This window comes from Cervus elaphus, chromosome 7, assembly GCF_910594005.1.
Source record: "Cervus elaphus chromosome 7, mCerEla1.1, whole genome shotgun sequence".
In the NCBI taxonomy this organism is placed as follows: domain Eukaryota; kingdom Metazoa; phylum Chordata; class Mammalia; order Artiodactyla; family Cervidae; genus Cervus; species Cervus elaphus.
The window spans coordinates 25,243,272-25,264,837 of record NC_057821.1 but is presented as its reverse complement, the minus strand read 5'-3'; the positions used below and the strand labels follow the sequence as shown (position 1 = coordinate 25,264,837).

The 21,566-nt window shown below is 40.6% G+C and overlaps 1 protein-coding gene across 1 annotated transcript in view; it reads right to left on the bottom strand.

Annotated features, from left to right (window-relative positions):
• Positions 1-21,566, bottom strand: part of EFHC1 (EF-hand domain containing 1) — a 45,592-nt gene that overhangs the window by 14,591 nt on the left and 9,435 nt on the right. The window contains exons 3-7 of the mRNA XM_043907718.1: positions 17,976-18,263; positions 13,056-13,205; positions 11,726-11,918; positions 7,648-7,868; positions 463-603 (exon numbers count right to left, since the gene is read on the bottom strand). Coding sequence (XP_043763653.1) covers positions 463-603; positions 7,648-7,868; positions 11,726-11,918; positions 13,056-13,205; positions 17,976-18,263 — 993 coding nt within the window. The remainder of the gene's footprint in view (positions 1-462; positions 604-7,647; positions 7,869-11,725; positions 11,919-13,055; positions 13,206-17,975; positions 18,264-21,566) is intronic.

Here is a 21,566-nt window from a genome sequence, read left to right as displayed (position 1 = left end):
CCACTAAACATATGACCTCCCAAAGTTACCTATTAAATTAGTACGATTCCATTTGTTACATTTAATGACTATAAAAGACATGGTCCCTACTGTCAAGGAAATGAGAGTTCACTGGAAAGGCACACAAAGAGACGAGATACTTTGAATATAAGTCAAGGCTTTCATAACTGCTTAATAAAAAAGGCCAAAAAGTTGGTCAAAATTTGAGGGCTAAGAGAGGAGAGATTAATGATCTCAGAAAAACTCTGAATGCAGACAGGACTTGAGCTAGGTCTTGGTTTGGAGCACCATGCGTAATGCCACCCCCCCCCCCCCCCCCCCCCGTCTGAAGGCTGGAGTTACGTGCTAAGTAAACACAGAACTCCGACAGCTGTTAGTTACTCTCTAGCTTACAGACAAAACGGACAACGGTGCACAGTGCTGAGACACAAGAGAACCTCAGGATACAAAAACTGTCCTCACCAGTGTGGCCAAATAACGAAGCACCTTGTTCTCGTTCATCAGCATTTTAATAACATCTTTTTGGGGAGCTTTTGGAATGAGAGCAAAGCAATTTTGAGCAGAGTCTTCAATTAGGCCAAAGCCATTATAGGGAGGCAACTCCTGAAGGAAAAAAAGGAAGCGAGAAATGAAGCAGATGCTGCTTGTTTTTAAAATTTCATTAAAGGTAACTGTAAGTTTCTTTTTAAAGTCTGGAAAATTTTTAAAAGTAATTTCTACATATTCAAATGCAATCAGAAAAAACAACATTATCACATATTCCATTCCTCTTTATAGATTTTACGCCCTTGATCACTGCTCACACAAGTGACTCATGATGCTACAAAGTAACCCTCCAGACTGGACTGAGACATCGCTGATGTCCACTGACCCCTTACCGCCACAGCAGAGCCTTGCCCTGCTCCCCAGCCCTGGTACTCGTGGACTTGCAGCCTGCTGAGGCCCAGGGGCCTGTGACTTCCTTGTTCTGGGGTGTAGGTCTCAGCCTGGCATATCTGGAAACCATTTTCTCAGTTCACCCACAGCGCGCACATCCGTGTGTTGGAGCTGGGGGTGAGGTGGAGGCATCAGGGTTTGGTTCGTGCTTCTTTTTTTCCTATTTACCTCCATACTTCTGATATTTTTATTTCTTGATTTTTGCCTCATAGAAATGACAGTCATACTTTACTGAGAACTCAGACCCCCCACTGTCCACACAGGACTTCTCTTTCCTGGTTAAGAAGTAAATTCATGGAACTGAATTCCAGATGCAAAGATTAATCGGTGAGTGTGGAAGTAACAGGGTGAACTAATGTTTGTCATGAACTTAGGTTCCATAAAGGGCTGAAGGTACCACTACAGGATGCTGGGATTTGTCAAAAACTTAAGTATTAATAATTCAGGTTTCCTCCCTGTCATCAATGCCAGGCAGACTGCAGTTGAATCTTTTCCTCTGACTCCTTTTTGCGCTGCTTTCTCAGCAAATTTTTCGTACCATGCTTTCACCTGTAGATATCGTCTCCAAATTTTCAAACATATTGTATTCAGCAAGTTTAACAAATTAGTCTGTATGAGCCCTGATCCATCTATAATGGGGACTCCCTCAAAAACCATGGATTCTGTTATGTTCATTCAAGGTGAAGTGCTTAGAACACTGATCCTTCACCCACCTCTGGGTGTATGTGATTAATATGATCTGCGTGGCTGGAATGTGACTAAGTCAAGTGAAGTCGCTCAGTTGTGTCCGACTCTTTGCGACCCCATGGACTGTAGCCTGTCAGGCTCCTCCGTCCATGGGATTTTCCAGGCAAGAATACTGGAGTGGGTTGCCATTTCCTCCTCCAGGGGATCTTCCCAACCCAGGGATCAAACCCAGGTCTCCTGCATTGTAGGCAGATGCTTTTACCATCTGACACACACCAGGGAAGTGTGACTAGTGGATCCAGTAGATGGACAATGACTAATTTGTTCCAAACGCAAAACCAGTAGGCAGTGAATATGTAAGTTGCCATGGACAGAGCAACTTTGGTTCAAAGTCCCTCATGCTAAGCTGCCCATAACACTGCCCACATGCTAAGCTCTAACTTACCTGTAAGTAGCAGAAATTCAGTGGCACAATCTAATATCAATACATGGTGAGAGCAACCTGGTTGGGGGTGCAGGGGAGGTTAAGGGGTTTTGAAATAGGGAGGTAAGCTTCTGAGCACCTTCCTGCCAAATTCCTTTTGTGTTTTAACAGGCTTCCACCTATTTCCCTCAAATCAAATATCATTCCCCCTCTTGGGATGCAGGCCTTCTCTAAATATCAGCCCTTCTGCCTGGGGCCCTGGTACAATGCTTCTCATACTCCATCATATGCCAAGCTGCTGCATGGGTCCTGTTCCAAACTAGAGCTATTCCTCTGTGGACATCACCACTCCTAGATACCCCTGTTCCAATGACCTACCCTCCAGAGTTCCTGCCCAGGGTTTTTTTATTTTTTTTAACATGTACACACACACACACACAAAGTCTGACAGCCCCTCATCCTTTAAACGCTGTGTTCAGAGGCCGGCTCCATGGCAGATGGGCCCTCTTGGCCCTGGCTTCTTCCTCCTCCCTACCAGCATGTCTCCAGATGGACCGAGTCTGAGATCTAGCTCATGTGGTCTCTGGATCCATGTGCACTTACTCCTGATCTGAGGGTCAGGATTCTCAAATCAAATATACGCACTTCATATCCAGCTCTGTCCCTGCCCATTGGCTTGACTCTGGCTTGGTGCCTCTAGAAGCTGCTAGCCTCCCATCCCTGTGTCCCCACTTCATTGTGTAGAGTTTAGACAGCCAAGGGGTAATGACTGAGGAGAGCTTAAAGGTACTTGCTTCTTGGAAGAAAGCAAGCCTACACTAAGTTGTGATAGGTGAGAGAGCCATGTAAAGAAATGATGCGAAAGTGGTTCAAGCAGGAGCAGGAGCATTAGCAGAAGTCCAGGGGATAAAACAGGACCCAGAACCCTTGTAACTCAGCAGATATGCAAGCGGCTCGGGCCAAGAGATGTGGGTAAAGCAGGGGGCCAGGCTGGAGGAACTCAATCATTCCATCCTACCAATCACTGTCTTTTGAAAAGAAGCCGCTGACATAATTTTACACACATGCTGGCAAAATAAAGATGGGCCATGGATGCTCACACACTATTTTACACACGAACAACACACAAAGAGGCTGTGTCAATTGTTCTTCCCCCAGACAGGTGTAACAGCACCAGTGCCTTTGGTCTATGACACTGTGGGCCTTGACATGTGAGATGCTTCTGGAATTGGCTGTGTAATTCTAAAAACATGCAGTTGTCGCTTCAAACTCTAAAATACATGGCTGAGCCATTCTGAAGGCTCAAGTTTACTAGATTACTATTTTGGTGCATTAAAGACACCATGAACTTACTCTCAGATCACAGTGGACTTTGAGATGCACAGAACTGAATTCTGGAGTTCTGCCTGATTTTTATGGACAGCAATACTGCAATTAAAGAACACCATCTTCTAACATCTTCAATTAATCAGGTTTTTTTTGCTCCCAATCACTTTTTAAGTGAAAGGGTTTGATAAATAGGCAAATTAAAAAAAAAACAAGAAAAAAATGTCTTAGGGGTCTGGAATTTTATTAAAGTAATACACAGCTTGGAATAGAAAGTGAAATTAAAACCACACAATATAAAAAGCAGGTCCCTGGTCATCTCCCACTTCCCTCTTTCCCTCCCCTCTGCCCACTGGAGAACTAACAACTGTAGATCATCTGGGGAAACATTCCTCCAGATCTTCTCCTCAGTGACGTAAGCAGATGTTGTAGACAGTAATCTACAGAAATTAGTGCCACATCATGTATTCACACTCCCTTAAAAATGTTATGGACATTTTTTTCATGCTAACATGCATAGATTTCCTCTTTTTTTTTTTTAATTTTTTTATTAGTTGGAGGCTAATTACTTCACAACATTTCAGTGGCTTTTGTCATACATTGATATGAATCAGCCATAGATTTACACTTATTCCCCATCCCGATCCCCCCTCCCATCTCCCTCTCCACCCGATTCCTCTGGGTCTTCCCAGTGCACCAGGCCGGAGAACTTGTCTCATGCATCCCACCTGGGCTGGTGATCTGTTTCACCATAGATAGTATACATGCTGTTCTTTTGAAACATCCCACCCTCACCTTCTCCCACAGAGTTCAAAAGTCTGTTCTGTATTTCTGTGTCTCTTTTTCTGTTTTGCATATAGGGTTATCGTTACCATCTTTCTAAATTCCATATATATGTGTTAGTATGCTGTAATGTTCTTTATCTTTCTGGCTTACTTCACTCTGTATAAGGGGCTCCAGTTTCATCCATCTCATTAGGACTAGTTCAAATGAATTCTTTTTGACGGCTGAGTAAAATTCCATGGTGTATATGTACCACAGCTTCCTTATCCATTCATCTGCTGATGGGCATCTAGGTTGCTTCCATGTCCTGGCTATAATAAACAGTGCTGCGATGAACATTGGGGTGCATGTGTCTCTTTCAGATCTGGTTTCCTCAGTGTGTATGCCCAGAAGTGGGATTGCTGGGTCATATGGCAGTTCTATTTCCAGTTTTTTAAGGAATCTCCACACTGTTTTCCATAGTGGCTGTACTAGTTTGCGTTCCCACCAACAGTGTAAGAGGGTTCCCTTTTCTCCACAGCCTCTCCAGCATTTATTGCTTGTAGACTTTTGGATAGCAGCCATCCTGACTGGTGTGTAATGGTACCTCATTGTGGTTTTGATTTGCATTTCTCTAATAATGAGTGATGTTGAGCACCTTTTCATGTGTTTGTTAGCCATCTGTATGTCTTCTTTGGAGAAATGTCTGTTTAGTTCTCTGGCCCATTTTTTGATTGGGTCATTTATTTTTCTGGAATTGAGCTGCAGGAGTTGCTTGTATATTTTTGAGATTAATCCTTTGTCTGTTGCTTCATTTGCTATTATTTTCTCCCAATCTGACGGCTGTCTTTTCACCTTACTTATAGTTTCCTTTGTAGTGCAAAAGCTTTTAAGTTTCATTAGATCCCATTTGTTTAGTTTTGCTTTTATTTCCAATATTCTGGGAGGTGGGTCATAGAGGATCTTGCTGTGATTTATGTCGGAGAGTGTTTTGCCTATGTTCTCCTCTAGGAGTTTTATAGTTTCTGGTCTTACATTTAGATCTTTAATCCATTTTGAGTTTATTTTTGTGTATGGTGTTAGAAAGTGTTCTAGTTTCATTCTTTTGCAAGTGGTTGACCAGTTTTCCCAGCACCACTTGTTAAAGAGATTGTCTTTTTTCCATTGTATATCCTTGCCTCCTTTGTCAAAGATAAGGTGTCCATAGGTTCGTGGATTTATCTCTGGGCTTTCTATTCTGTTCCATTGGTCTATATTTCTGTCTTTGTGCCAGTACCACACTGTCTTGATGACTGTGGCTTTGTAGTAGAGTCTGAAGTCAGGCAGGTTGATTCCTCCAGTTCCATTCTTCTTTCTCAAGATTACTTTGGCTATTCGAGGTTTTTTGTATTTCCATACAAATTGTGAAATTCTTTGGTCTAGTTCTGTGAAAAATACCGTTGGTAGCTTGATAGGGATTGCATTGAATCTATAGATTGCTTTGGGTAGAATAGCCATTTTGACAATATTGATTCTTCCAATCCATGAACACGGTATGTTTCTCCATCTGTTTGTGTCCTCTTTGATTTCTTTCATCAGTGTTTTATAGTTTTCTATGTATAGGTCTTTTGTTTCTTTAGGTAGATATACTCCTAAGTATTTTATTCTTTTTGTTGCAATGGTGAATGGTATTGTTTCCTTAATTTCTCTTTCTGTTTTTTCATTGTTAGTATATAGGAATGCAAGGGATTTCTGTGTGTTAATTTTATATCCTGCAACTTTACTATATTCATTGATTAGTTCTAGTAATTTTCTGGTAGAGTCTTTAGGGTTTTCTATGTAGAGGATCATGTCATCTGCAAACAGTGAGAGTTTCACTTCTTCTTTTCCTATCTGGATTCCTTTTACTTCTTTTTCTGCTCTGATTGCTGTGGCCAAAACTTCCAACACTATGTTGAACAGTAGTGGTGAGAGTGGGCACCCTTGTCTTGTTCCTGATTTCAGGGGAAATGCTTTCAATTTTTCACCATTGAGGGTGATGCTTGCTGTGGGTTTGTCATATATAGCTTTTATTATGTTGAGGTATGTTCCTTCTATTCCTGCTTTTTGGAGAGTTTTAATCATAAATGAGTGTTGAATTTTGTCAAAGGCTTTCTCTGCATCTATTGAGATAATCATATGGTTTTTATCTTTCAATTTGTTAATGTGGTGTATTACACTGATTGATTTGCGGATATTGAAGAATCCTTGCATTCCTGGGATAAAGCCCACTTGGTCGTGGTGTATGATTTTTTTAATATGTTGTTGGATTCTGTTTGCTAGAATTTTGTTAAGGATTTTTGCATCTATGTTCATCAGTGATATTGGCCTGTAGTTTTCTTTTTTTGTGGCATCTTTGTCTGATTTTGGAATTAGGGTGATGGTGGCCTCATAGAATGAGTTTGGAAGTTTACCTTCTTCTGCAATTTTCTGGAAGAGTTTGAGTAAGGTAGGTGTTAGCTCTTCTCTAAATTTTTGGTAGAATTCAGATGTGAAGCCATCTGGTCCTGGGCTTTTGTTTGCTGGAAGATTTTTGATTACAGTTTCGATTTCCTTGCCTGTGATGGGTCTGTTAAGATCTTCTATTTCTTCCTGGTTCAGTTTTGGAAAGTTATACTTTTCTAAGAATTTGTCCATTTCATCCAAGTTGTCCATTTTATTGGCATAGAGCTGCTGGTAGTAGTCTCTTATGATCCTTTGTATTTCAGTGTTGTCTGTTGTGATCTCTCCATTTTCATTTCTAATTTTGTTAATTTGGTTCTTCTCTCTTTGTTTCTTAATGAGTCTTGCTAATGGTTTGTCAATTTTGTTTATTTTTTCAAAAAACCAGCTTTTAGCTTTGTTGATTTTTGCTATGGTCTCTTTAGTTTCTATTGCATTTATTTCTGCCTTAATTTTTAAGATTTCTTTCCTTCTGCTAACCCTGGGGTTCTTCATTTCTTCCTTCTCTAATTGCTTTAAGGATTTCCTCTTTTTTTTTAACGAGACTTAGTCTTCTAATTATATGGATGGATATACTATAATTTATTTGGCCAACATTCTAACACCTTATTATAAATAATGCTACAATACAGGTCCTTACACCTACCTTTTTATAATCCCCTAACCAGATTCTCTGGGTCAAGAGATAGGTAATATTTTATTTTGGAAAAGTTAAAATGGCAACAAGCAGCCTTTCGGAGTTTTCCTCACTGGGTCACCTATTAGCAGTCCAGGAAAATGCTTATTTCATCACATCAGGGCAAATGCTGGATGCTGTCTTTTTAAATCAAAAATCCTAAACCTCAGTATTTTAATTTCTATTTTCTGATGATGAGTTGAGGGTCATTCCATGTGTTCATTAGCTATTTGTAGTTCTTCTTTTATGAACTCCTCTATTTCATATGTTTTGCCCATTTTTAAATTGGGTATTCATATAAGAGCCCTTTTTTCCCTTAAACTCCTCTATCAGAAGATGAACTCTCTTACTACCTTCGGAGCCAGTGTCCTATTACCTGTTTCATAGGAGGTGGTTCCTTCTTGCTCATATCAATGCGTGGTAAATCAGATATTCCAAATTTTTCTTGGTAATACTGCCGAGTAAACAGATCACAATCATAAATGAAGAAAGTTCTCCCGAGTATAGTGAGCGGCTTCCCGACGATGAAGTCTTTGGCCGTGTACCATTCCAACACCTCCTTATCGGAGATCTCCAGCACGCACTGAGGGAAGTTCTCTAACAAAAGACAGCAGGAAGAGGAGAGAAAAAGGAATGAGGATGGGAAGAAAGACGGACACACAACAGCCAGGCATTCCTGAGAACAGAGTGGGTGTGGGCTTCAGCTCTGACCGAGGGTCAGTGACTCCTCTACGCTCCCAGCAGAACACAGGGCTGTGTATTTCTATCTGTGAACAGGACCCATAAATAACAGCCCAGATGGTTTCTGTAAAGTCTCTCTCCCATATTAAGCTTCAGATATCCTTGTTGGGTGTGTGTTAGTCGCTTAGTTGTGTCCGACTCTTTGCAACCCCATGGACTGCCAGGCTCTCCTGTCCACGGGTCACTAATCTCAGTAGAATTAAGGCTTAGAACGAATCATCACAAGAGAAAAGAATAAACATCCTTCTATAAAGACAGAGTACTGGATCTATGGTGGGAGGATCCAAGTCATTTAGTTCAACTCAACCGCCCACCCATTTGGGGGCTTCCCTGATAGCTCAGTTGGTAAAGAGTCCGCCTGCAATAAAGAAGAACCCAGTTTGATTCCTGGGTAGGGAAGATCTGCTAGAGAAGGGATAGGCTACTCACTCCAGTATTCTTGTGCTCCCCTTGTGGCTCAGCTGGTAAAGAATCCACGTGCAAAGCAGGAGACCTGGGTTTGACCCCTGGGTTGGGAAGATCCCCTGGAGAAGGGAATGGCTACCGCGCTCCAGTATTCTGGCCTGGAGAATTCCATGGACTGTATAATCCATGGGGTCCCAAAGAATTGGACACGACTGAGCAATTTTCACTTTCACCCACTCATTTATCCACTCATCTAACAAATTATTAGTGACCACAATTAATAATATGGATAAAATTCCTGCCTTGATGGAGGCAATATTCTGTTTGGGGTGGCAGACTCTAAACACACAAAAAATGGTTTCATTACAATTGTGATAGCTGCTATGAGGGCAGTGTGATCTAGTCCTGTGGCAGAAGGCAGGGACAGTCAGTGTGGATGGTTCCAGTAATCTGTTCATCCATGGAAATCAACAGATTTCCAAACACAGAATCAACCTTCACTATGTCTGTGAGTCTGTTTCTATTATGTAAATAGGTTCACTTATGTCATGTTTTAGATTCCACATATAAGTGACATCATATGGTATTTGTCTTTCTCTTTCATTATCCATTCATACACATACAATGAATATACTCAGCCATAAAAAAGAACGAAATCTTGCCATTTTCCACAACATGGCTAGACCAACACTGTATGATTTCACTTACATGTGGGATCTAAAATATAGACATGGACATGGACAAACCGGCTGGTTCAAAACTGGGGAAAGAATACATCAAGGTTGTACAGTGTCACCCTGCTTATTTAACTTATATGTAGAGTACATCATGTGGAATGCCGGACCGGATGAATCACAAGCTGGAATCAAGGCTGCCAGAAGAAATAGCAACCACCTCAGATATGCAGATACTATCACTCTAATGGTCAAAAGTGAAGAGGAACTAAAGAACCTCCCTCTTGAGGAGGGTTAAAGAGGTGAAGGAAAAAGCTGGCTTAAAATTCTACACTCAAAAAACTAAATTCAACATTATTCCTTCAGCTTGTATAGTCAATGTTTATTTAGATTCACCTACATTTTACCATTTTCTTTCTTTACTGCTTCTTACATCTCAGATTTTTTTACTTCTAGAATCATTTTCTTTCTGTATATAAGATTTTTTCCAAGTAAGGGTTAGGTCTTACTAACCTAACCCTGTAAAGGCTCTCCTGTAAAGGCTTCTTCCATCTTTCTAGCTCACACCGGTTGTTCTGAGCTCTGTCTACACGATACACGCATCAGGAATCAGATCACCTGGGGCTCCTGTGTTACTGTTTAAGCACTCTGAGTGTGTATATGACTTGTCTCCCCAGCCCCTGAAGGTGACTGAAGGACAGGCATTCTAGGTCTGGCAGCATTTTTATCTTATCCTCCACAGCACTTAGCACATGACATGGTTCTCAGAGCAGATATTTAACTCTTGTTAAACTGAATTCAGTAAGAACTACCCACTGGATAAAGGCCTCTGGAAGTCGATCAGATGCTTTAATACCACTTCTTTTTCCAGTTAAAGAAATTATTTAGCTGATGGTAGCTTAGCTTTTTCTGTCCTGCTACCACAAGACTAACTGCAACTTTCATAAAAAGATATGTCTCCTATCTTTTCAAAGGACCATACATAGGTCACCTGGCTACCTCTCCATCTACCTCTGATGGAAATTTTGTTAAAATTTGGGAAGTTATGGGAGTGGATGATTACATGTTGAAAAGTTTAAACACAGGTCATATTGATAAGGCAGACAAACAAGGAACCTAAGAGTGAGCTCAAGAGAGTTAGTGAGCCTTCTTCATGCCACCCTGAATACATTCCCATTCTTCCTCTCAATCATAACTCTAACACTTGTCAGCTCCAGATGGCGGGCATTTCAGCTCATTTAAGCACCTGGAAGGCCAAAATTAGTACACAGTCCAATGTCATGGAACTCTAGGAGGGTTCTATGGGAGCTAAGTAGAACAGAGCAGGCAGCAGCTGGACTAAGCTGAACAAGGGCACCAATCCAGTTATTGCTATTTGAGAATGGAAGCTCTTAAAGCCATTATTCTCACTTCTCAAAATAAGACGGTTTTAAAGTTAACTCTTAATTTAAAAAATGATGACAATTTTTATCCCCCTTCCCCCAATCTCATTCTCCTCTGCCTCACACGCAACCATTCTAATGTGCTACTTTTTGGTTTTGTGTGTACTATTTACACTATTGTGTGTGTATTTTACTTTATGTAAATGGTATTGCATCATGCATCTCCTTTTTTCTACACAGCAGTATGCATTTAAGATGCACCTATTCGCTTTCTTGTACATTTTGTTTATTGTTTCTAACAACTACATACTTATCAAGGTGTACCTTCACCACATTTTGACTACTCACTCTCCAAGTGATGGAAATCTCTACCTCCTTGCCCCTAAGCAACTCTGCATTTTTAAAACACACTCTGCAGACCCAGCAACACACGTGGGTAGGCTGAATTTAGCCTTCAGACTGCCGATTTGTTTATAACCTCTGAGACAAACCTCTTGCTCAAGACCTGGAATTTCTTATCTCTGAGTTCCAAAAAACACAGAGTTAAAAAAAGAAAAAAACAATGAAAGTATTTATAGAGTTCTGTCAGCCATCCAAACATTGGTCAGTACATGTGACCAAGATGATACTCTTGTAAGAGAAAATTCTTAAACTCTTAAGTCAATAACTAAAGCAAGTCCACTTATTCCAGAGAAGTAGTGACAGACAGCATGTCTCAGCTGCATTCTGTTTGCATTCTTACTCCAATTCACAAGGTTATTTTATACCAGCAAAGAAAGACCAGGGGCTGATAAAATGGGGATCCACCTTTACGAATCACAGACGTGTCTTTACCACCTGAAGTTATTCCACACAGAAACTTCCTGATTGATTAGGAAGTGGTTGAGGTGAGAAGCAAAGTCCAAAGTGCACATAAGGAAATGGTAAGTTGTACCTCTGAATGAAAACAAGACTGTTTCAGGAAATCACTAAAAACCTGACATGAAATGGCTCAGAAGCCTTGCCCTTCCACACTTAAATAAATCTCCCACTGCTATTTTGGTTCTGGTCCCTTGATCTGGGTATCAATCATCTCTGCCAGACCATTTCAGAGACAAGCTTGGACTGAGGGGCCAGTAACGGAGGCCTCTACGGGAAATCCTACAGAACACAGCAGGCACCTCCTGAGTGTAAAGGGGATGATCACATGACTATCTCCTCTGAGATCCAGGAAAGGTCCCAATGAATAGAGGATAAATTGAATCCCACATACTTGCATTCTCCACCAAAACCTTGGGCATGCGCTGGCGGTTCATCAGGAGGGGGAAGGGATCTCGCCCATCATTTCGTTCGTGGACCTCTCGAATTTCCACCGTGTCATCCATAAGATAGTAGTGAATGATGTAGGTCCGACACTCCCCGAACATGCTGTCTGTGTCATCCCAGATGGCATAGAATCGAAGAACCTTTGAAGAACCCAAAGCAGTGAGTTAAAGAAAAAAATTCCACAAGGGGAGAGTTTAACTTAGCTACTTTGGCATTTATGTATCAATGATGGAAAGATTAGCTAGAAAGACTATGAAGTAATCTCAGATGGTTATTAAAAAAAAAGTATTCACCAAAGATACAAAAACATCTGAAATTATAAACCAGATGTCAACAGCTGGAAAGTATTAAGTAATAGGCTTTTAAGCTTGTGCTGAGAAAGGATTCATTTTGATCCAAAATATTAGTCAGTGAAAGAGAAGCTGAATTAAAAGAGCAGTGGGCCCTTCATTCAGTGGTTTATATGTATTAATAAAGATACACGTGAATGGTTTGTATATAATTAGTATGGAAAGAATTTTCAATTATTAATCAGTATTTTAGTTCTTTCAACCTCAAAAACAGAACCTTTACAAAATAGTAACAGTCATATGACTGATTTAAAGAATGTTCTTAAAAGAACTTGGTAGTGCTAGGTAGAATTTTCTGTACTAAATGGAATTACATTTCTGAGAGAAACAGCAGCAGAGAAGCACTGAGGGTGATCTCGCTGTTTTCTCTTTCCCTTTAGTACAGAGAAGGGAAGACTCAAATCTGCTCTATACACCAGCTCACAACGGGGAAGACAGGCTGGAACAGAGTTGGAAAATACCCAGAACATTCTGTACTCAAACATCAATGTATTATAACATTTAACAAGGAAGCATCTGCAATGGGAATGCTTTGAAATTATTATTTTAACATTAGAAACCTACACATATGCAAACAGCTTTGAAACATTCCAATAATTCACTCAAGGTTTCCCAAAGGATTCTTGGAGATTAATCCATATTTGGGAAAAGAAGTGGGCGGCGGGAAACGTAAAGTTAGGGAGCAGATGGTGCTCAGGAATTACTTTAAGAGAGAAGTTTGGTGGAACTCACAAGACTCAACTCACAATCTTCTCTGAATCTCTGATATGAAATTTAGGGATTCCTGTACCTGTAACCCCAGAAAGATAGCACTGTACCTGACCAGTTAAAATACAGATGTACTGTTTCAAAATATACACCTACCAAGACAGCTTGCTAATAAGCAGTGCCATTTTTGGGAACAAACCTACTGGGTCACTCACCTACCTGTTTGTCAAAGGTGAGAAACTGCTTGAGTTGATCAAAGTCCGTTGGGGTCACATATTTACGGAGAGGCTGTTTCCGGAGTTCAGTGTAAGGATCGAGCGCCATCTTCTCTGGGGGATTTAGCTCAATTCCTTGACTTTCCAAAAATACCTATGTAATTCAAAATCAATAATGATTATCCTTCTTAAAGCTTCTCAAAGTAAGTGCTAAGTGATGCTGTAAAAATAAACACTAATATAACAAGAATTTCTAAGCCACTGCCCACATTAACCATTAGTTTAAAGCTTGAGCATGTCTTAGCAGTAACAAGCCTCCGAATGACGCATTTTTGTAATGTAGACAATAACTGATAATTACCTTAAGTAAAAATGGAAGATGTGGTGGCAAGGTAACTGGCTCCAAATATGAATTCAGATCAATTAGATTTAGGTGCCCAGGAACAGAGGGAAAACTAGGATTGCTTATATACACTTAATATAATGCGTATACATTGGGAACCTAATCATAGTATGAACCGTATGTAATTCATGTCAGGTATAGGGGCAAGTGGGGTTCCCAGGTGGCACAGTGGTAAAGAATCTGCCTGCCAATAAAGAAGACCCAAGAAACACAGGTTCCATTCCTCCATCAGGAAGACCCCCTGGAGTAAGAAATGCAACCCACTCCAGTATTCTTGCATGGAAAGTTACACAGAAAGAGAAGCCTGGTAGGCTACAGTCCACGGGTCCCAAAGAGTCAGACGGGATTGAGCGCATCATAGCCCATGGCGGCAAGCTGCACAAGGGAAAAGTTAAGCTGAAATCACATTCCCAGCTTGCCATCTCAATTAAAACAAGTGTATGATCAAATACTCCCCACCGGAAAAAAGGTAAAGAAAGCAAACCCACTGGTTATTTAAGAACAAAAAATATTTCAGTCCAACAAGAAAGATGAATCAAGGGCTCAAATCTCACTAGAAAAAGTTAAAGAAAGCCATCTGAACTTGATGTGATCTTGAATTTTATTTTGCTGATTATGAGCAAATATGTATTATTTTAAGTCACTATATATTTAAAACAACTCAATTCTTCTTAAAAGCACAACAAACTAACTTTTTTGTTGAGCACAAAACAAACAATTTCCTGGGATCTGTTTACATTCTGGAACTGGAAATTAATGTGGGTTTCTTTGGGGGATTGTGTGGTTTGCTTTTGGACAATTCCATACAAAATGTACAGAATTCAGGGACAGAATATATGGGCTCTATTATCAGTTCTGCAAACTAGCTTGTAATCTTAGTATGTAAAGTTTTGGCAGGAATGTAGAAGCTTCCTGAAGTTGACTATTCTTCCTGTCTCTTAGAAAAAAGCCTAAGCTCTTTGAAGTGGTTATTCTAAAGTGTCCCTGGGGTAGCAGAGAGAAGGGAGTGTCTGAGAGCAGGAGAGAGAAGTGGGGGAGGGAATTCCCCCAGACAGGAAACTAAGACACAGACTGGTGGGCCTGAGAAGAGCAAGACTCCCCACTTCTCTGCACAGATGCTCGAAGTCCAGGTGCAGCCCACCGACACAGGTGTTCAGACTCTAGTCTCTTACTCGGCACCACGCTCTTGGAAGGTGCTCTTGGTCACCAGAGCACCTGTGGACCCTGGGTGACCCCGTTAGGTCTGGGAACACTGCTGCTTCCTTGCTATTCCTAGGGCCCGGAATCTCACGTTCAGCTCACTCTGTCTATGGGACCATTTATGCAGAGCCCTGAGGGAGTGAGAATGGATGGTGATGATATGTGTAAACAGAGATGGTGCCTTGTCCAAATCACACTGTAAAGACAGCTTCCTTTCTTATTCACTCATAGGTCCAGCCACGGCGAAAACCATCAAATTAGGTAAGATGTGGACAAACTTTAAACTATTATAGGAGCCAACTTCTAACAGATCGGTTATTGAAAACATAATCTAATCATCAGCGCCTGAAACACTCAGCTTTTGTCTATCAGTCATTAGATCTTCATCATCCACAAATTTCTGTATTTGCAAATTTGTCTACCTGCTAAACCTTATCAACTTAATCAACCCCTGTGGAACTTCTGTGGTCCTTTCTAGCCGAGCATGGAGCAGTGGAAATTCTGAGTCGGCTAGTGCACACTCTCAGCTGAGGTTGAACACTGGGAAGTTCTGCCTTGCTTCAGGTTTCACAGTGAACGGACGTCCTTTTCCGTCTGTTTGAAGCCAGCCACTTTTTCTCACTTATTTGCTTTCTGTAGGCGATTCTGCAGTTTGAAGTGGCCCCCAACCTTAGTGCTACGGTGCTGTCTCATGTTCTCAGAACAAGAGGATTACTAAGTAGTCAGTACATCTAGAAATGGTTAAAGTGCTGAATTTCATGTTACCTACATTTTACCGCAAAAAATAAAAGGCAGCTGTGATGTACCTTAAGGAAAAATTACAAGTGTCAGTTAAGCTTCATTCAGGCATGACTTACACTGCTGTTGGCCAGGACCTCAAAGTTAATGAATCAATAATATGTAAACAGAAACAACACACAGAACAAGACCGTGTATTGACCACAGGCTTGGAGGAACCCAGCTCAGCATTTCTCTTAGGCAATGGCTCAGTATTTGTTAATTCAGTGTCTGTGAAGACTGTACTGCACATAACTACCATTAATAAAGAGAAGTGACTATAACTGGCTTAGATCAACAGCTCAGGGATCAACTTGCAAATGTTCAAACTGTAAAGATGTGACTGTAAAAGCAACTGTGATGCCTCAGATTCACATAACACTTCATAATTTTTAACCGGTGGCACAACCCTGGAATTGCTTATGATAAAAAGGACTTCAAAAACCTAAAAAGAGATATCAAGGCCCATTTGAGGGGGACAGTCTCTCAAAGATGGTCTGGTACCTCCACCTTCTCTACGGTTTTCTTGGTTGCTCTGGGGGCAGCACGGATGCCATGGCTCTCCCCCTCACTGCCCTGAGATCCTGCCCCTGAGACATCTCATCAGTGAGGCCTTCCCTGGCCAGACTTCACATACCGCACCCCCTCCAACTCCAACCCCTTCCCCCTCTTTAGTTTCTTCCACAGCTCCTTGCAGCATCTGACATACATTTGTTTGCTTATTATTTGTCTCCTCCAACCAGAATGTAGTAACTTCCATAAGGGCAAATCTTTATACCTGGCACCTAGAACAGTGCCTGGCATTCAACAGGTACTAAGTATTTGCTAAATAAATTACTAATTAAAAAAATAATAAATGAGTGAACTCATAGGGGCTTGGTGCATGGTAAAAGCAAATTTGCAATTATTTACTAATATCTACATTTTGTGCTAAAGAAAGTGCTCTCTTTCGCTCTTTTTTTCCTCTCTCTACAAATAAAGCAAAAATCCATTACATATGAAATAGAGAAATGAGGATTTTCCTCAATATGTGTTTTTCTTTAAAAATTGTTTTATTCCAGGAATTTTTTAGATAGCAAGTTTCCCTAGTGTACAGCAAGTATGAGTTCCAGAAAAAATACAAATTGCACAAAAATCTTTTAGCTCATATCTGCTAGTAGAGATAGTGCTATTTTTGTAAATCCAGACTTAAGCTAAATTGCCCACTGTCTCTTTCATATTTCTATCCCTTCAAGGGTCCCAGCTCTACTACTCTCTATCTGAACTGGCATGTGAGCTGATTTCTAACCAAATGATTCAGCCACAATCAGAGTTTAACTTTATTGCTCAAATATCCATTTAGGATATGTACCAATGTCGTCATGAAAAAAATGATGTCAGCATGCAGTGATGGTATATATGTGCATGTGTACTAAGTCGCTTCAGTCATGTCTGACTCTGTGCGACTCTATAGACTGTAGCCCTCCAGGTTCCTCTATCCATGGGATTCTCCAAGCAAGAACTCTGGAGTAGGTTGTCATGCCCTCCTCCAGGGCATCTTTCCAACCCAGGGATCGAACCTGCATCTCTTCAGTGCAGTTCAGTCCAGTCACTCAGTCGTGTCTGACTCTTTGCAACCCATGAACTACAGCACGCCAGGTCATCACCAACTCCCAGAGTCCACCCAAACCCATGTCCATTGAGTCGGTGATGCCATCCAACCATCTCATCCTCTATCATCCCCTTCTCCTCCTGCCCTCAATCTTTCCCAACATCAGGGTCTTTTCAAACGAGTCAGCTCTTCGCATCAGGTGGCCAAAGTAGTGGAGTTTCAGCTTCAACATCAGTCCTTCCAATGAACACCCAGGACTGATCTCCTTTAGGATGGACTGGTTGGATCTCCTTGCAGTCCAAGGGACTCTCAAGAGTCTTCTCCAACACCACAGTTTAAAAGCATCAATTCTTCAGCTCTCAGCTTTCTTTATAGTCCAACTCTCTCATCCATACATGGCTACTGGAAAAACCATAGCCTTGACTAGACGGACCTTTGTTGACAAAGTAATGTCTCTGCTTTTTAATATGCTGTCTAGGTTGGTCATAACTTTCCTTCCAAGGAGTAAGCGTCTTTTAATTTCATGGCTGCAATCACCATCTGCAGTGATTCTGGAGCCAGAAAAATAAAGTCAGCCACTGTTTCCCCATCTATTTGCCATGAAGTGATAGGTCCAGATGCCATGATCTTAGTTTTCTCAATGTTGAGCTTTAAACCAACTTTTTCACTCTCCTCTTTCACTTTCATCAAGAGGCTCTTTAGTTCTTCACTTTCTACCATAAGGGTGGTGTCATCTGCATATCTGAACTGGCAGGCAGGCTCTTTACCACTAGCACCACCTGGGAAGTCCATGATGCCACATATGACATACACAAATGCCAAGTTAACCTACATATTAACCCACTCAGGACAGAGGATCAATGCCCTCCTCTTATCCTAACAAGTGACATGTATTCTCTCATAGATTAGAACAATGCCTCAGACACCAAAACTTCCAAAAACACATACTATACCTGTGTGAACTTGTCACAGTCAACAATGCGGAAAGTTTTGCCATAAATTGTGATGTTTATTCCTCTGTTTAGGTCTTTCCAATGGTAATGGTCTCCCCGGTCATTCTTGGCAAGGCGCTGGCGTTTGATTAACTTTCCTTGAGGGATCCCAGAGTTTTCCACAATAGGCTCTACGACAGACATGCTGTCATCTTCCAGATAGTAGTAAATGTGCACTTGGCGGACCCTGTAATGTTCCTCAGTTGACATAGGAACATCTTCTTGGAAATAGGCATCAAATTTAAGCACCTGTAATACAGAAGGGTGGAAGAAATGGTGTGTTAGTGTCTCATCAAAAAATACCAAGTCCCTTCTCATGCCAAGAACCACTCAGAGAGGTTCAAATACTCATCATTCCCACCTTGTAATTCAAAGGCTGCCAAGCTATGATCACGGGACAAATCTACCCCTGCTGTCTGTTTCTATAGAACCTGCAACTAAGAACAGTTTTTAATACATTTAAATGGTCAAAAAATCAAAAGGAGAACAAAATTTCAAAACACATGGGAGCCATACAATATAACATATAATTGCTAATGGCTGCCTTCCCATGGTAAGGGCAGAGTTGAGTAGTTGGACTGCTGCTGTGAACTGAATTATGTCCTCACCTTCACAATAAGTAGTGTTGGAAACTTAACCTTCAACATGACTATATTTGGAGATAAGGTGTTAAAGAGCTAAGTAAGATTACGTGAGTCCTGAGGGTGGAGCCCCAATCTAACAGAACTGGTGGCCTTCTAAGAGGAGGAAGAGGGCTCCCTCCCTCCCTCCCAGCACACGTGCACTGAGGAAAGGCCATATGAGGACACAGCAAGAAGGCAGCTGTCTGAAAGGCAGGAAGAAAGCCTTCACCAGAAACCAAATCAACAGCAATCTTGGACGTGAAGCCTCCAGAACTGTGGGAAAATCAATTTCTATTGTTTAAGCCACCTGTCTGTCTGTATTTTATTATGGCAGCTCAAGTAGACTAAGTCAGTTGCAAAGCCCCAAATATTATTTGGCCCTTTACAGAAAAAGCTTGCTGACCTCTGAACTAAATACTCAAAATAGGGTTAGACGGTTTACTAATGTGTTCCTTAAAGACTTAACTCTACTAGCCTTATTTCAACGTCAAATATTCCATTTCGAATTTGTGAAAAGGATTAGAAATCTGGACAAGACGATGACTTTTGGCTTCAAAATGAAAACGAAATCTCAAGTCCATTTCTTCAGAAGTGGGGTGCCTTATAAACATATATTAATGACATATTCATTCTTAGAGACTTTATATGAATGAATCTCAAATCAACCCTCCACCACCACATCTTCGGGTGGCTTGTAAATACCCATTTTGTGCTCAGAAACAACCATTCCAGATGGAGCAAATCCCAGGTCTTCTGGAAGCAGCAGCATCAGTGCAAAGTTAAAATGGCACAAACTGGGATTTTTAAGGTTCTATTATTCTATTTTTAACATTTCTTTTCAAGGTAAGAACATATTAGAATGATGTTTCAGGGAAGCAAGTGTGTTAACCCAAACCCATTTCTATTAAAACAAGGGGAACAAACCAAGGAGACTCTTTAGTGAAGACACAATTATGGCTCAATGGAGAAGATGAAATAATGTATAACATCTACTGTGGAAGAATAAGATAAAAACCAAAAACGAATGGGCAACTGCATAGCAGAAATATGAATGTAATGGAGTCAGGGCCTTAAAACTCATCATCAAAATATGAAATGGATGAATGCAGCAGAATGTTTAAAGCAGAAAAACCATACAGTAAAAGCCAAATAAGAAGATCCTTTTAAAGTAACATTTTACAGCAACTGCAAAGAATGAAATGAAGACATGATCAGTTATTCATGTACATAATAGTATTTGAACCACAGACTTACACAGATTTATCTGAGAAGATAACTTTGGTAGTGCAGATGGGGGGCTCGAATTTAGGCTTACTGAATTTAAGTGACAGCACAGTTAATACTGAAGGAGGCAACTTGAGATGTAGAGCTGGGTTTGGGGAAAGAAGTCAGCATTAGAAAAAAATCAAAATGACTCAAATATTTTGACCCGAGCAACTGAAAAAAATGGAACTACAATCACATTGATATGGGGAAGACTGTAGTGGAGCATATTTGGGGGATGAGGAAACAAAATTAGGGGTTTGTTTTGAACATGTTTACTTTTGAGATATCCATTAAACATTCAAGAGGAGATGTCAAATGGGTAATTCATCTAGAATTCAGGACACAGTTCATCATGTAAAGGACACTTCAAGACAAGAGTCTGGAGTCAAGGAGTGAGCAAAGACAAAGGAGAAGAACAAACATTGAACCCTGGAGCATACCCAGCTTCCTAAGCCATCTGTTTTCTAAGGTGGAGGGGATGCAGATACCTTTGGCAACAGAAAGTTGGCCTCAGAATGGGAAGCAGGAAAAAGATACATACACACACACCACATTTTAAAGGCTCAAATAATCAGGATTTTGTGTATTCTGTTTTCAAAATGTTAATGAGTTATTTAAATCAAATTTTATAGAATTATGTCATTGATCAGTACAAATGAATCCTAATCTATCTTTGTGCATTTACAGTTGCGGATTGGGACCACTGTAGGCTAGAGTAGCTGGGCAGTGGTTACATTTTCCTAGAGAAGTGATGTACTCAGAGCTGTGCTTTGAGGAATAAACCAAGCAGAAAGAAGGTAGTTTTTTTTTTTTTTTTTTTTTAGGTAGAGAAGCAGTCCCCTGAGTGTTCGAAGTGGCAGTAGGATGAAGGATGAAAAAGAAAGAACACCACAGAGTGGGAAGTCAGCCTGGGGAATGATGAGAACGGTACAGGAGCAAAGGGGGAAGACACAGGCACTCCCTGGAGATGTCCTGGTCTTTATCATCTACGTAAGAGATTGTTATATCCAGTTATATTCTAATCATGTGGAACGGCATGAAGAATGTCCAACACATGGACACATATCTTGGCTATGAAGTGGATTTCTGAGTAGTCTCAAAAAATTTAAACTCTGATTTAATTCACAGAACCCATAATTTCCTTACTACAAAAAAAAAAAAAATCTTAGGTTCAAAACCATGCATTTAACTACTCTACTTCATAATCTACGGTAAGAATTATTTCTCAAGAAATCATGATGATTCCAGTAAAATGAGTAGAAAAAATGTAAATATTCTTTTCACAACAATTATCTTTAAAGAAATGAATTGTAGTATTTAAAAAGTATAAGTAATGACAACTAGCATAAAATTACATAGAAAAACAAAAAATAAGAAGCTTATTTCCTATTAGGCACAATTTTCTCTCTTTGAATTTCATTAATACTTTTTCACTTTCTAGTTTACAATAGTTATTTGCTATTGTTTTCAGTAAAAATTGAACATAACCTCTTATATCTTGATAAACTGTTAAAACCTGCCTGCAAATGCCAGAGACATAAGAGATGCGGGTTTGATCCCTAGGTCAGGAAGATGCCCTGGAGGAGGGCATGGCAGGCTACTCCAGTAGTGTTGCCTGGAGAATCCCATGGACAGAGGAGCCTGGTGGGCCCCAGTCCCTAGG